The sequence below is a fragment of the Barbatula barbatula genome (genome assembly GCF_947034865.1).
Source record: "Barbatula barbatula genome assembly, chromosome: 11".
NCBI classification, from domain to species: domain Eukaryota; kingdom Metazoa; phylum Chordata; class Actinopteri; order Cypriniformes; family Nemacheilidae; genus Barbatula; species Barbatula barbatula.
In genome coordinates this window covers 21,273,559-21,287,420 of record NC_136774.1, presented here as the reverse complement: position 1 = coordinate 21,287,420, position 13,862 = coordinate 21,273,559, and the positions used below count along the sequence as shown (strand labels likewise).

At 38.1% G+C, this 13,862-nt stretch overlaps 1 protein-coding gene across 1 annotated transcript; it reads right to left on the bottom strand.

Moving 5' to 3' along the window:
- Positions 1-3,430: 3,430 nt before the first annotated feature.
- On the bottom strand, positions 3,431-9,251 carry LOC306900441 (serine/threonine-protein kinase SBK1). The gene is made up of 4 exons (XM_079467426.1): positions 9,128-9,251; positions 8,021-8,198; positions 5,943-6,145; positions 3,431-4,251 (listed from the first exon to the last, which is right to left on the bottom strand). Exons 2-4 carry the CDS (start codon positions 8,187-8,189, stop codon positions 3,607-3,609), a joined length of 1,017 nt encoding a protein of 338 aa, XP_079323552.1. The 5' UTR covers positions 8,190-8,198; positions 9,128-9,251; the 3' UTR covers positions 3,431-3,606.
- Positions 9,252-13,862: the final 4,611 nt, after the last annotated feature.

Here is a 13,862-nt window from a genome sequence, read left to right as displayed (position 1 = left end):
TTTGAAACACAGCACACGAGTTTGCTCTCCGTATTTCATCATGAATGTGTGTTTGGTGTAAACTGTATGTTGTGATGTCTAATGACCCACATTTACTGTGCACATGAACCGACAGCTGTGTTGTACGATAACTGGTAGTGCTGGTGTTACCGTAGTTTGGATGACGTCTTTGTGAAGCCATCGAGCTCGCATGTCATTTTTATCCGGAGAGACTCATTTATAAGTGCTGTGTGTAAACAGAACATGTTTCTTTTGAAGAGCAAGCCAATGATGTGTCTGCAGGGAGCCGGATCTCGAAATAGGACAGGGAACATTCCGAAATTCAGAGAGGATTATCCAGGATTTATTTAACATTCGCTCTTTTCCATGAGGGGCTTTTTAAAGATCGCTAAGGTACGGTAAACCTGTGCTGATTTCCACAAAATCCTTTGGCCCCTGCAAACGTTGTACTTGCATTTATCATCGTTGCTCTGCATCTTTTATAGAAGGCCCAGCAGGGATGTTACTACCGGGAGTCACGGTCATAATCTTCAAAACGTTTTTTATATCTAGCCTTTAATTATTTGTAATCGTTTTCTCGACATGCAGGCTGTAAACCAAATGACAACCCATAAACAACCTTCATGCATATTATTGTTAATGTGTGACACTCATGAAATGCTGCAGTCTTTACATATCTCACATGATGCTTTGCTCAAAGTTTCCACACGTCCCGCAAACAACAACCTGTGCGCTGCGGTGAGAGCAGAAAATAACCTTCATCACAAACATGCCTGTGGATCGGTATTATAAGATGCTGCTGGCTGCGAGACTGGACGCCAGATGAAGTTTTCCATAACACCACAAAGATTTATTGCGAGTAGCACTGCTCTGCATGAGGTGGCACCTGGCACCCAGAGCCTCATGGGATGTGTCATATAACCAATCACATGATTTTTATACGTTCACACTTTGCTGCATGTGACACATTCGGGAATGTATTTCAAAATGAGGACAACTTAGTGTAACTTGTATTTTAGAAAAAAAGGCTTTACTGACTTCTTGCTTGTCTAAAGAAGTTTGTAAATTAACGAGAGACTTTTTCAGTGTGTTTGAATCTGCAATTTTATAGTTCATTTAATATTGATTCAATATCGGCGAAATCTAAAAAAATATTTTAACTGCAAAGCAAATATATTTCCCCCCAAAAGCATTTATGGTCAATTTATAGTATGCAACTTTATAACCTACTGCAGTAGCAGTGAATAAGCAATTCTTTAACTTTTACAGATATTAAAATGTACGGGCTATATTTTATAGGCTTTAGTTTGACTCACGTCACTGCTTCCACTGTGCTGGATGATATTTTAGTAACGTCGTAAAACACATAAAAGGTGTAAATGACAGATGACGTGTCAAGTCTGTCAGAGTTTGCATTTATTCATTTGGAAAATGCTTACTTCCCAAACAGCTTAAAGTACATAATGTGTTCCATGGGAATCGTGACCCGGGTTTGTATAATCTAATAATGATCCACCAGTGCTCACCTGTCTGGTAGAGATGTGAGGGGCATTTGGCCAATTAAAAGTCGTATTGATGTAGTCGCACAGTCTGATACTGCTGTGAATATGTGATGACTTCATTTCCCCCGCAGCAGGTGTCAGACCGAGTCTGAGTTCCAGGAAGAGACATCATATAGTCATGTTTACTAGCGACAGCAGCGTTGTTGGGGTTTGTTGATCTGCAGTGACACTTGATAGTTCACCCAAAAAATGAAATTCTGTCTTCATTTACTCATCCTCGACTTGTTTAAAATTCAACATTTCTTTGTTCTGCTGAACGCAAAAGAAGATGTTTTAAAGAGTGTAGGAAAGCAAACTTTCTTACTGCAATTGTAACTTTCCTGCTATGGTTGTCAATGGTGGCCAAGAACTGTTTGGTTACAAGCATTCGTCCGAATATCTTTCTCTGGGTTCATCGGAACAAAGAAATGTATATACAGTACACTGTAGATTTGGGAACAACTCAGGGGTGAGTAAATTATGACAGAATTTTTATTTTGTATGAACTGTGTGGTTATATTGGAAAGCAAAATATAAAATGTAGTTTTTGTCAACAACCCAGCTACAAGTATGTTCAAGAAAATTTTGCTAACACGTTGGAAGAATAACATTTCAATAACAATGAAAGAATAACATTTCTACATGAGTATTTGTATTTTAGCAAGGACTTTTAAAAACTTTGGTCAAACGTCTGAATAAGAACATTGCTTATTCGGAAATTAAACTTTTTCATATCTTTTTGACTCGTATTTGGTTTAGGGTTTTTAATGTTAATTTGTAGCCCAATATCCTCTAAATTTGTTTTGATTTCATGTCAAATGTGGACAGTTTTCAAATATGTAAAAATACTTTTGTATATATTTTTTAAATAATGTTATTATATACTGTATATCTTTAAGATTTGTTAATCTTTTCTTTGAATCTTTTTCAAATCTCTTTTGGATCTTTTCATTTTAGCAAACTTATTTTCTCTCAAAGGGGTGGTGCATTGGTATGTTATGCATTCTGACTTCTTTACAATGTCTTCTCATGCTTAACATGGTCAACTTGTCAAAACCGAGTTGGACGTATTACGTGGTATTTCTGTGCTCGATACACTCCCCCAGTGTTCGTACAGATTTTGGAAAGTTTTTTTCGAACCTGAAAAAATCGTTACGTAAAAACCTTTCTTAGTCCCTTATTGGACAATTCTCCCGGAAAAGCACTCTGGACAAGAACCGCACGCGGTAAGTGAAACTGATGTCTGTGTTTTCTTGCACGTGCTTTAGTTCCGTCCCTCTCCCCAACACGTGTTGCATGTTTTCGGAACTAAAGACTCTGCAGATATTTGAAGGGCTCGATACTATTCTGTAAATGCTCAAGATTAACATGAGATATAAAGAAACTGTCTGAGTTATGGCCGCTTTAAAGTCTTTCTTTGAAATAAAATCTGCTTTGAATCTTTTTGTAATTAAGTGCAACATTTCATAGCTTTAAAGTGTGACTTTGTCCTAATACAACTATACACGTAAATATAAAAATATAAAATAAAAAAGAACGTCTCTCATTGCTGAGATGCATTGTGGAATTTATTAATGAAGACCTTTGATGATAAGTGTGTGGGCCAGCCTAGAGGGATGCAGGTAACACAATCTTGGTAAGTGTAACTCCCTAAATATGTAGCATAGCAAAAGGAGCTCCTTCGTCAGGAGTTCAGCCAAATCACCCCCTGACCTCCAGAATGAAGACACCCCACTGGGACGGTCTCTCTGGAGCGGGACCTAAAAAAACATGTCACGATCCATCAATACCTCACCAACTGTAACAGATGCCGGGAGATTATTGAATGTTCCACAAATTGTATGTGTGTGAATGATGAATGACCAGGGTTGCAAGAAAAAGTCATAAATGGCGAAGTGAAAGGTTTTTAAAGCATTGACACTATGTACACAAATCTTAAAATGTTTCTAATAGTAAAGAAAGTCAGGAGGTTATGTATTGATATTACAAATGTTCAAAGTCTATGGGACAGTTTTGTACCGTAAGCACCGAATCTTGCTGTTCCATGAATCGCATGACTCCATCGTTATTCACCACTGTGACTGCTTCTGCAAGGACTCGGTGTGCGCGTACTGACCTCCCCCTTTTCCCCGACCCATCCATTGATGTCCTTCGCTCTGACCCAGTCCTTACCCACATAATCTTTGACCTCCCCTATCGAGCACCTCTCACTGGCATCCAGCGCTAACATCCTTTTAAACATTTCCATGCACATGGGAGTAAACCTTTTCCACTGAGATGGCAATGAGGCCGTCTTGGGCGCCCTGCGCCAGTCTGCGAACTCCTCGTAGAAATCGTCGCTGTCATCGCAGCGCTCCCAAGGAAAGAACCCAGTGAGAATACAAAAAAGCAGAACGGCAAACGCCCATGTGTCTAAACTAGGTTGCACGCTGAGTGGAGGAGCTTTCACCTCCGTCAGGCCTTTTTCAAGGACCATGGCGCACAGCTCCGGGGCCATGTAAGGCAGCGTGCCCGATATATAACGGATGAAGGTTCCGTGTCTCTGGGTGAGGCCGAAATCAGCCAGCTTGACTCGCCGGCAGTGGTTGTCCAGCAGTAGAACGTTCTCGGGTTTGATATCACGGTGCACCAGGCCACGCTGGTGGATGAACTCGAGAGCGCTGGAGATTTGGACCGCACAGCGTTTGACTGCACATTCTGAGATGCCCACCTTGAGAGATACAGACGATAAACTTGATGAGAAAAATAAAGTTAACAGCACAATATGTTTAGTCTTTTAAGCACATGACCACATCATTACATGATTAATTAAAAGGTTGTATAGGCAACCCTGGGCGTGCTATTTCCCCCTGAATCTTTCCAAGTTACATGTCTGGCTTAGAGTTTCACTGGATTTGCTGAAGTGACAGAGACCCGATTGCTGACAGAGTAAAGCAGCTGGTCTGCTCTTTACCAGTACATTACACCCTCCAAGATTTTCTAGAGGACATGTGAACATGTGAAATATGTCAGACATACTCTCCGCTTCTTCAGTCCAAAGAGCATGTGAACATGCCTGCTGTGTAAACGGAGCGTGTAGTACAGACCACTTGGACTGAGTTTCAGGATTTGGTGCCTGTGTTTTTAGCCCCGTGTAACTACTGTATGGACACCTGCTCTGTAAAATGAAGTAAAACACTCATTAAGACGTGTGATTTTTTGGTCTGTTTTTTGTGATCAAACAAATGTCATTTTCAACACATCTGAGATTATATTATTCTCTCTGTGGAACTATTTAATGAAATGTAATATATCAGTGGAATATCATTTGATGTACCCTAAATACAAATATTTTCATGCATTTTGCCATGGTATTTGTAGCAATAGTTAACAATCTGACCTAAAAATATGGTTAGTATAGTTAACACGCAAAACATGCATAAGTTTCTTATCTGGTATGTAAAGTGATATTAACCTTCTCCTTCACAATTCCTCCTGGTGAAACATTTTTCCTAACTCGGTCCGGTCATGAACCCTCACAACCTTCAAAAAAACTACTTAAAACCGATCTCTTCTGTGATTACTTGACAGACAAAAAATACACTTTCTCTCAACAGGTATTCGTCTAGCTTTTGCTGAAACTAGTAACTTTGCACCTATTGATGACATATTGCTTATTGCTCCCTGATCCCTTTGTAAGTCTATATCACTATATAGACTTCAACTACACTTACACTATATCGATTGTACATTTAAGTTCACCCAAAAAGGAGAACTCTGACATCGTTTACTCTTCTTTTCATGTCATACCTGTATGACTTTCTTTCTTAAGCAGAACACAAAAGTAGATATTTTGAAAAATGTTGCTAACCAAACAGCGATGGCACCCATTCACTTCTATTGAATGCACATAAACGGGATTATGGAACAGACATAAAACCAATGCAATTGAGTGAGTGCCAGATAACAACATTCTTCAAAATATCTTCTTTTGTGTTTTGCGGAAGAAAAAAGTCATAAAGGTTTGACATGAGGATGATCATATAGGCCTTATGACAACATTTTCATTTTGGGTGAACTATCACTTTAAAAAACATATTACAACCAACTAAAATACACTACAAGACTTTTGCCCAGATTTTAAGTCTGGACTTGATCAGTTAGTGTGTTTCTATCTGAACTTTCACAAAGTCTGCAAATGTGTGATGTCAAGTTTAAAAAAATACACTTGTAGTGTATGCCAGCCATAACAAAATGGCATTGTTTTAATTTTACTTGAATATAGCACATAGTATAATAAGATAATATAATTCACATTCAAATGCGTATTGCAAGAAACACTGATACACTCATCACAGTCACATGTGCTTATTATTGCATTGTTTGTTTAGTGCTTGTGAATGATGACGTTTGATCACCCACCCTTGGCTGAATGATGGCGAACAGATCTCGACCCACGACCAGTTCTTGAGCGAACCCGTAGTGCTCGTTTGACTGAAAGGCGATGCCGAACAGACCCACGATACAGGGATGACAGGACAGCTGCAGTGAGATGCAGTATTCTCTCAGGAAACACTGCAGTTTGGTTGAAGCTTTGGGCAACACTTTCAGAGCCATCGGCGTTCCTGTTAGATGGACAGAAGACTTTATGTTTTTGATTTAGGTTAAATCAGTCTCTAGATGAAAATAAATCGTGATTTTAAATAATATCATCATAGCAATATGAAAAAGAAGCTTGCTTGATTAAAATTACATTCACTTATGCACCGATGCAAAATGATGATGATATCAAATATTAATATTTATTCAATTACTGCATTACAGTATTTATGTCTTTTAGTTAAATATAAAGGTTGGCTTGTTACTAACCTTTCAAATTCATATTTTAATATGAATTTGGAATCTGAAAAAAAAGTTATGTCTCATATGCGCTAACATAAACGGGCATTTGCTATTCATTTCTATGGAAGCCGAGACTGAGCTTCAAACTCAATGTGCATGGGACTGACTAAAGCGGCTTTTAAAGACTTTTATATATCATGGATTATATCGAATGTGCGTCTAGTATGACAATAATCTTCGTAACGCGAAGTCAAACATGGCGGTGTACTGTAGCCTATAATATATAGACGGTTTCAGCTACAACATAAACAAACGTTGAGACCCAGACTTAAATTTCGGTCCCAAATACAATAAATATACAAAAAATATGAATATATAAATTATATCTAAAATTAATTGTTTTATTACAACCAAACACAGACCGGAAATTACCTCGGGCGAGGAAACCGTCTATAACAGTCATCCTCAGGCGGACCGCGCTTTGCTTCGGTAGCCTGATAAACCATTTAATACTTTTGATTATTTTGGTTGTTTAAATTGTGTCTTCACAACGAAGAATCAGATCACACGCGCTCTCAGGAACATTTATGCAATTGATCTTTTGCCTCTATATCCTCTAATATCTTTATTTAGCGCCAAACGCATTACAAACGCGCTCCATTTGAGACATTTAAGCTCAGCGCGAGCTGGTTCCCTCCCGCCAAAAACGCGCCACATGAAGAGCATCAAACGTGCTAATTTTAACAACACCAGTGCAGACAAGCAGAGCAGGTAAATAGACACACAAAAGTAAACAAAATGCAGCAAATATGAAATCATTTGTATCCGTCAGTCTGTTTGCTATATGTTTCCAACCTTTCAGATATTTTATTAACGTTTTAATCTACATTTATCATTAGCATTATTGGTCAGCATGTAAACATTGTGACCCTGTGAAAACCCAGCCTAACATCTCATAAACAAGCATCAAAGATGAATTTCAAGCATAGATTTCACTAAGATTTTAGTATTATTCAGTCAATATTAAATATGTCATTATATTTTTACAGAATATAGTCTGTAGGATGATTTTATGAAGGACTTTTGCTGGGTTTTCACAAGCAGGTTCACATCTTGAAATGAACAACGTTTTAAATGGAAAATTATTTGAAGATGGAAGTAGTTCTGGCATGAAAGTGAAAAGGTGACAATGGCACGGAAAAGTGAGTTAGCAACTCTGTGTTCTGTTTAGGATTTTAATTGTTATACAGCATTTTAATTGTAACATTACATTTGCTGTTTGCATGTTGTTATAGTTTTTTTATTTACAAATATTAATTATCAGAAACAGAGCCTATACAAAGGCATATATCAAAATATCAAATAAATGGCCTGATACAAGATCATATCTTTTATACAGTATAGCCAACTGGGCTAAATTGATGAAATATTTATTTACTTTCAAAAAACATATCGTCCAGACCTCCGTTTGGAAGAAAATATAAAGACTGGACCTCTTGGAACTTTAATTGAATGTCCCGGGACTATAAATCGCTCATTCAGAGGCTGTTTGCACCATGTAATCCATTGTTGCGGTAAATGTTTTTAAGCAATTTGGTGACTTCCTAAATCAGTCAGGTGTTTTTGCCACAGTATATACATGTTTTGAGTGATTTTACCTTTACACCGGTGGGTGACCATCAGCACATGGCCATACTTGCCCCGGCCGATCTCTTTAATAATGTTGAAATGTTCTTTAATCTCCAACCTGCATAAACTTTGTGATGTTAATTCTATGAGCTCCTCTATCAGACTTCTGCCCTCCTCCATTGGGCCCAGTTCAATCATCTCACTGTACTGGAAAACCAAACAATAGTCAATAGTTACACACTTTTAGTGTCAAGTTCAGTTTCTGTGTCAGAACGGTTCTCCAAACTGTGCCGGTTGTGACCACTGTGCCACTTCATTTCTTTACTTTATGTTATGTTTATCCAAACCAAACACAGATATATTTTTACTCTTTTAATATCAATTACACAATCAGTGCAAAGCATTGTTTGTTACAGAATACAAATTTTATTATAAAAGGGCATATAAACTTATCATGCAACATGATGTGTGCGTGATGGTGAGCCAGAGCCTGTTTGTGTATTTCCTCTTAAATCTCTTACAATGTTTCTGTCATCGCTGTACAATCAGCACATACCCTCTCATCTCCTAAACACTTACTACATGCATTCCAGATCATTCTAAACCTGCTGTGCTTCTGTATTCTGATACTCTGAATGCATGCAAAGCATGTTTACATGTCTCGCATGTTAAGACCAGACGACCAAACATAATTCTTTCTTGCATGCTACGCTTTGCACAATATGTCGGTCGTTATCTACAATATATTCGTGTATTTTTCTAATGCAATGAACGTTGTTGTCTGCTTATTGTATTTGAAAAAGAATACTTGAAATGATTTAATCATTTTAAGAAACCGCTTTAAATGTACTGCATTTTTAGAAATACTAATGCATTTCTGAATTATTACAAAATGTAAAACAAACAATAACAAAAATCTGCTATGTGGTGCCACGTTGAAACCTTTGAAAAAAAATTCCTTTACAAATCACTGCTTTTGGGATGAGTCTAACAAACCAAGAAAAAAATTAGTTGCATGCAGTTTGCATTTAAAACTGTGAGCGTGTGTCCAGAAGCATGCACAAAAAGGCACAGGATTTAGCTTTATCAATGGTCTCTCACTCTTTATCTCTCTCTTTTTTCTGCCCTTCTCTCACCTCTCTGCAGCTGTGCAGGACACGCAGATAAACGACAGAAGCACCACCGCTGCAGCTGAAGCTAATGCTGAGCTCTGTGAGTGAAATATCCAGTCCTATCGAGGGCTTTGATCAGAGCACTTCTGAAACGCTTTATATGGAAGACTCACACTCTGGGAAAGTTACACTTTTGTGGGACTGACGCCTCCCCCAGGGGTACTTAATATGTAAACACATGCACTAATGCTTATTCATGTTCTCTTGCATATAGCAGACGCATGCTCGGCATATATTTTTACAATATTGGCATGCATACACATGCTCCGGTTGAGGCATTCTTATATAACTTAAATGAAATGCATGGTGTAAAAAATGCCTCAATTTTAACATGTGTATGTTGTGAATGTATACATACACCAAATGTTGATGTTGGACAATAAAAGATTCAAAGAATAGTTTTTGTACTATGTGTACTAATACTAGTATTAGGGATAAGGTCACATATGAGGTTGTACACCTTTCTCCGTTCAAGTACAGTTTCTCAGCTCGATCGCATCGACATCTTTAGCATACACAAACGGCACCATCAGATTCTATTCTTATCTTCATTCAGCAGTGCTTTCACGAAAGAGACTTGGCATTATTTGAGAGCGCAGTCCAGCTAAAGGTTATTTTAGTATGTCCATCAAAGGAACTTCAGAGCGTTGAAACAGGAGGCGATCGTAAAATGGGATTCTATTGCCAAATAACTATTGTTTGTGTGATAGAGTTTAAGCATTCGATCGAAGAGAATTGTGTCTCATATGTCTCAGTCTGAAGTGCCATGCTAATTTCAAAACCATGAACACATCGTTCCTTGCTCAATCCGTCATATTAGCAGTCACAGTCATGTCACGGTGGTCAAGAACTTTTAGACACAAGGACAGCGTTATGGACGCCAGCGTCTTCCTGACATATCCCGAGAGGTCTGCGAGAATGGAATTACAGATTCGTGCAGACAGACAGTTTGTCAGTCAACGCCTGCTGCCTCGTCCGAATCATAATTTCCAAAATATGCGACACACTGCTTATCTGTGATCTTCGCGGATGTGGAATGCGATTTGCAAATTAAGAAGGAAAACAAATCCAGTTCATGAATAGAATGGTTGCGATGAGCTAATCTTACTTTATCGTCAATGGAATGCTAATATGGAGTTAAAATCACAAACTGGATTTAAAAGGTGATTTCGTTTTGCGCTGGTGCACATGGTGCGAGTGCCGTATGGGGTTCTTTCCACCTGCTGTTATAAAATAGATTAACGTTAATCACATTACGTATCGATTTCCGCACTGTGCCTCTGTGATGTGTGTGACCCATGTGGTATGTGCGCACACATTTATATTGTAAGTTATACCGCCATAGTTCTTAAAGAGATTTGCTTAAGTAGATCATAAGATGCTGTTAAGTTGTAGATGTTAAATGACTGTACTTAAAGGTCCAGTCAGTGAAATCTAGTGGCAAGGTTACGAATTGCAACCAACCGCTCCCATTCGAAACACTACGATGGATGATCAGAACATGTCGTATTACATTTAAGGAGACCCGCGATGTATCTAGACAGAAATAGCTAATTCTAAGGTAATAAAAACATAACCCTTCATTGTGTAAGCTCTTTATACACCTGTGAAGGAATAGCTATTTATATTATATTGCATTTCCATCAACAGGGTCATCCCAAAAATTACACACTTGACCTTTAATATGAAGTCAACAAATGCCGTTGCATTTGTGCCATTCAATATAGCGCAGACTTTTTTACGCAAAACATCTGATTGTTAGATTTTAAATGGTTTGACAATTTACACTTTCTATATGTCAGAGTCAAACAGTTTAAGTAAAAAATATGTATAAGTTCTTAGGCCAGCGGTTTACAAGTAATAGCTAAATATAGCTTTTGCATTTTTATTTAGCAATTGTGGTTTTGAACATAAATTATTTAAAGCTGCAATAATTAAAAAAATGAACAGAAATGTATAATTATGCAATTATTTTATTATTTGAGGTACTGCGTCCAATTTTATGGGAAAAGTCAGTTTGTTGTTATTTGACTTTAACACGCATAAAGTTAAAGTTTTTTTATGTTTTAAACAGAGATGGTGACAGAAAGTCAAAAGTTAACTATGACTCTTTAAGGCGATGACATTTATTCATTTTAGTTGACTTCTAAATATACACTGTCCTCGATGCTGTCCAAACAAGTGTAAGTTCTGGACATCCTATGTCAAAAACATTTATTAATAAACAATTAAGAGACAGTTTCAATGAAAATATTTGTTTGTGAACTACTAACAAATGTCAAATAAAAATATTGTTTCTATTTACATTTCTGCATCAAGTTTAATCTTAATACAAGCTGATGGTGACCGTGTGAATGATGTGCATGACTTCTGGGCCGCGCCTGCGCGTCAGTGAGCGGGTTAGAACAAGGAGAGCAAAAGGTTATTTTAGAGGAGATGCATTCAGAGCAAGAATGGATTGAGAAGGTGCAGACAGACTTATGAGATATGGTTTCAGTTCCACATGCTGGCAGGCCCTCTGTGTGTGTGCTCAAGTGCGAGTTTCTGTCCGTCCGTCCGTCTGTCCTCTCCCGTGATGAATTACAGCAGGTCTCTGTAGAGCACACTTTTAGAAGCGGTAGGTGCTATTCTTACAGGCTAATTACTGTCGCTGGCAAGCGTTCTCTGATACGAGCTTACACTGGATTTGGGGTGGACCGTTGAAGACAGATTAATGTCAGTAATGAACGAGGAGGTTTTAAATACCATCATCACCGTCAGAAGCAGTCGAGATATGTGCCAAGTGGCTTTTACTTGGGAACGTTTGATATAGTTCTTGCATTGCATTGAATCGAATGTTTAACAGCCGAGATTATGCGAAGAAACTTTTCAGGAAATATTTCTGCTATATAGGGTCGGTTTGAAGAACAACTTCTGTTCCCATACAAATAAATAAGATGTTTGCAAATGCAAATTTAAGTGTAATTCACTTCAAAATTAGCCCCCTTACTATGGAAAGTCAATGCGGGCTTATTGTGAAGTGAATTACTCCGTTTAGAAAATCTTTGAGGTTCTATAAAGTGCCAGCAGCATTTTCTTTTATAAAGAACTGAAATTTCTGACCCACTGAAGGGTCTTAAAATGTGCATGTTTGTTTGATGCTTTGAAATAATTTCCTCTAAAACAAGAAGTTGGGGCGGGACATAGTGAATGGCTCCTGCTCTTTTAAAATAACCAATAGCTGGGCTGTACGATATATTCTCAAGATTCTAGAGAGCTTTTGATTGGTCCGAAAATGTTAATGAGAAGCTTAAGTGCAGTATGATATCATACATTTTTTTTATTCATATACATTTACATGTAGGCATTTGGCAGACACTTTTTATCCAAAGCGACTTGCATAGCATTATCCTATAAATTTTACATAGGTATCTGCAATCCCACAACCTTGCGTTGTTGACACAATGTTCTTACCACTGAGCTACAGGAAAGCTGAGATTCCATGGAAGTGAGAGACTGTAGGTTTTGAATGATTGTTTGGATCGCACTATCGTTTAGCTTTACACCTAGCAAATTGACACTAAAAGCCAAAAAAATACATTTAGATTTCATGGGGACTTATATTAATAAATTGAAAACATTCTCGTTACACCAACTTTTAATATTGAAGGTAAGACCACAGTAATGCAAATGCATATTTTGCAACATTGCAGTCCAATCTGAACAATGTCTACGAGACAGACGTACTCCTCAGCGTTAAGGGAGAGAATCGCATGGCACGAGCCCCCCGCTGCCAAACCCAGCAGGACAACGCCAGCTATGTGGTAGTAGTGTGGCACTAGGATTACGAAAAAAAAGGTGACAAAAATGTTTGAAACTCTCATATCGTCCTCTCTGTCTCACACTTTAACACAGCTACTTGATGGGCCACCAGACCTCCCACCCTAGTTGGTAGCGAGCGAGGTATGAAGTGTTTTGTCAACAAAGCGCTTGGTAGCAGAGTGTTGTCTTACAGAGAATGTGAGAGAGCTGTTTAACTGGAGCTCAGGAATGGTGCGATGGTACAGACAGCAGCTATCACTTGTAAAGCAGTCAGGGAATGTCTATCCATCTACTCTTCGGTACAAACAAAGAGTCTGTAGCGTGAGCCAAACAATGCACGCTAATGTTTCAACCTCTGTGACATGCGATACCTTCTGCCGGCTTCTGTGCATCCAGATGATCGCTGTTTTAAAGCACATTGAGAAATGCGCAGGAAGAAATTGAGAGCAATACAGCCAGATTGCAAAAGACGCAGTTGTGAATAAATCGCCAGAGAGTGTCAAAGGAAAAGTCTGGGTCGTATTTTACCCTGAAATCAAACAGAACAAACATAAATTTGTTATATTTTGCACAAGGGAATCGTTGAGTAGGGTTGACAAGCAATTTGTATCTTAACTTATTGAAAATTATCCATAATTTGCTTCTTGGCAGTCAGTTGCAGGTGTATGAATGTCTTTGCAGTGCAGGATGAGTCATCAATGTTCTTGGTTCATTTTGCTTATACTGTAGACATGGTCTGTGAAGGAAAATGATTTTTTTAAATAGATTGTATACACCCTGACAGTGTTTTACAATGAAGTACTTTACATTTTAATTGCGCAACAGCAGGCTTTAAATGCAAATGTAACTTTTTCCCCCACCAAGCGGTGATAATTTTTCTAAACTTAAACGCCATAGT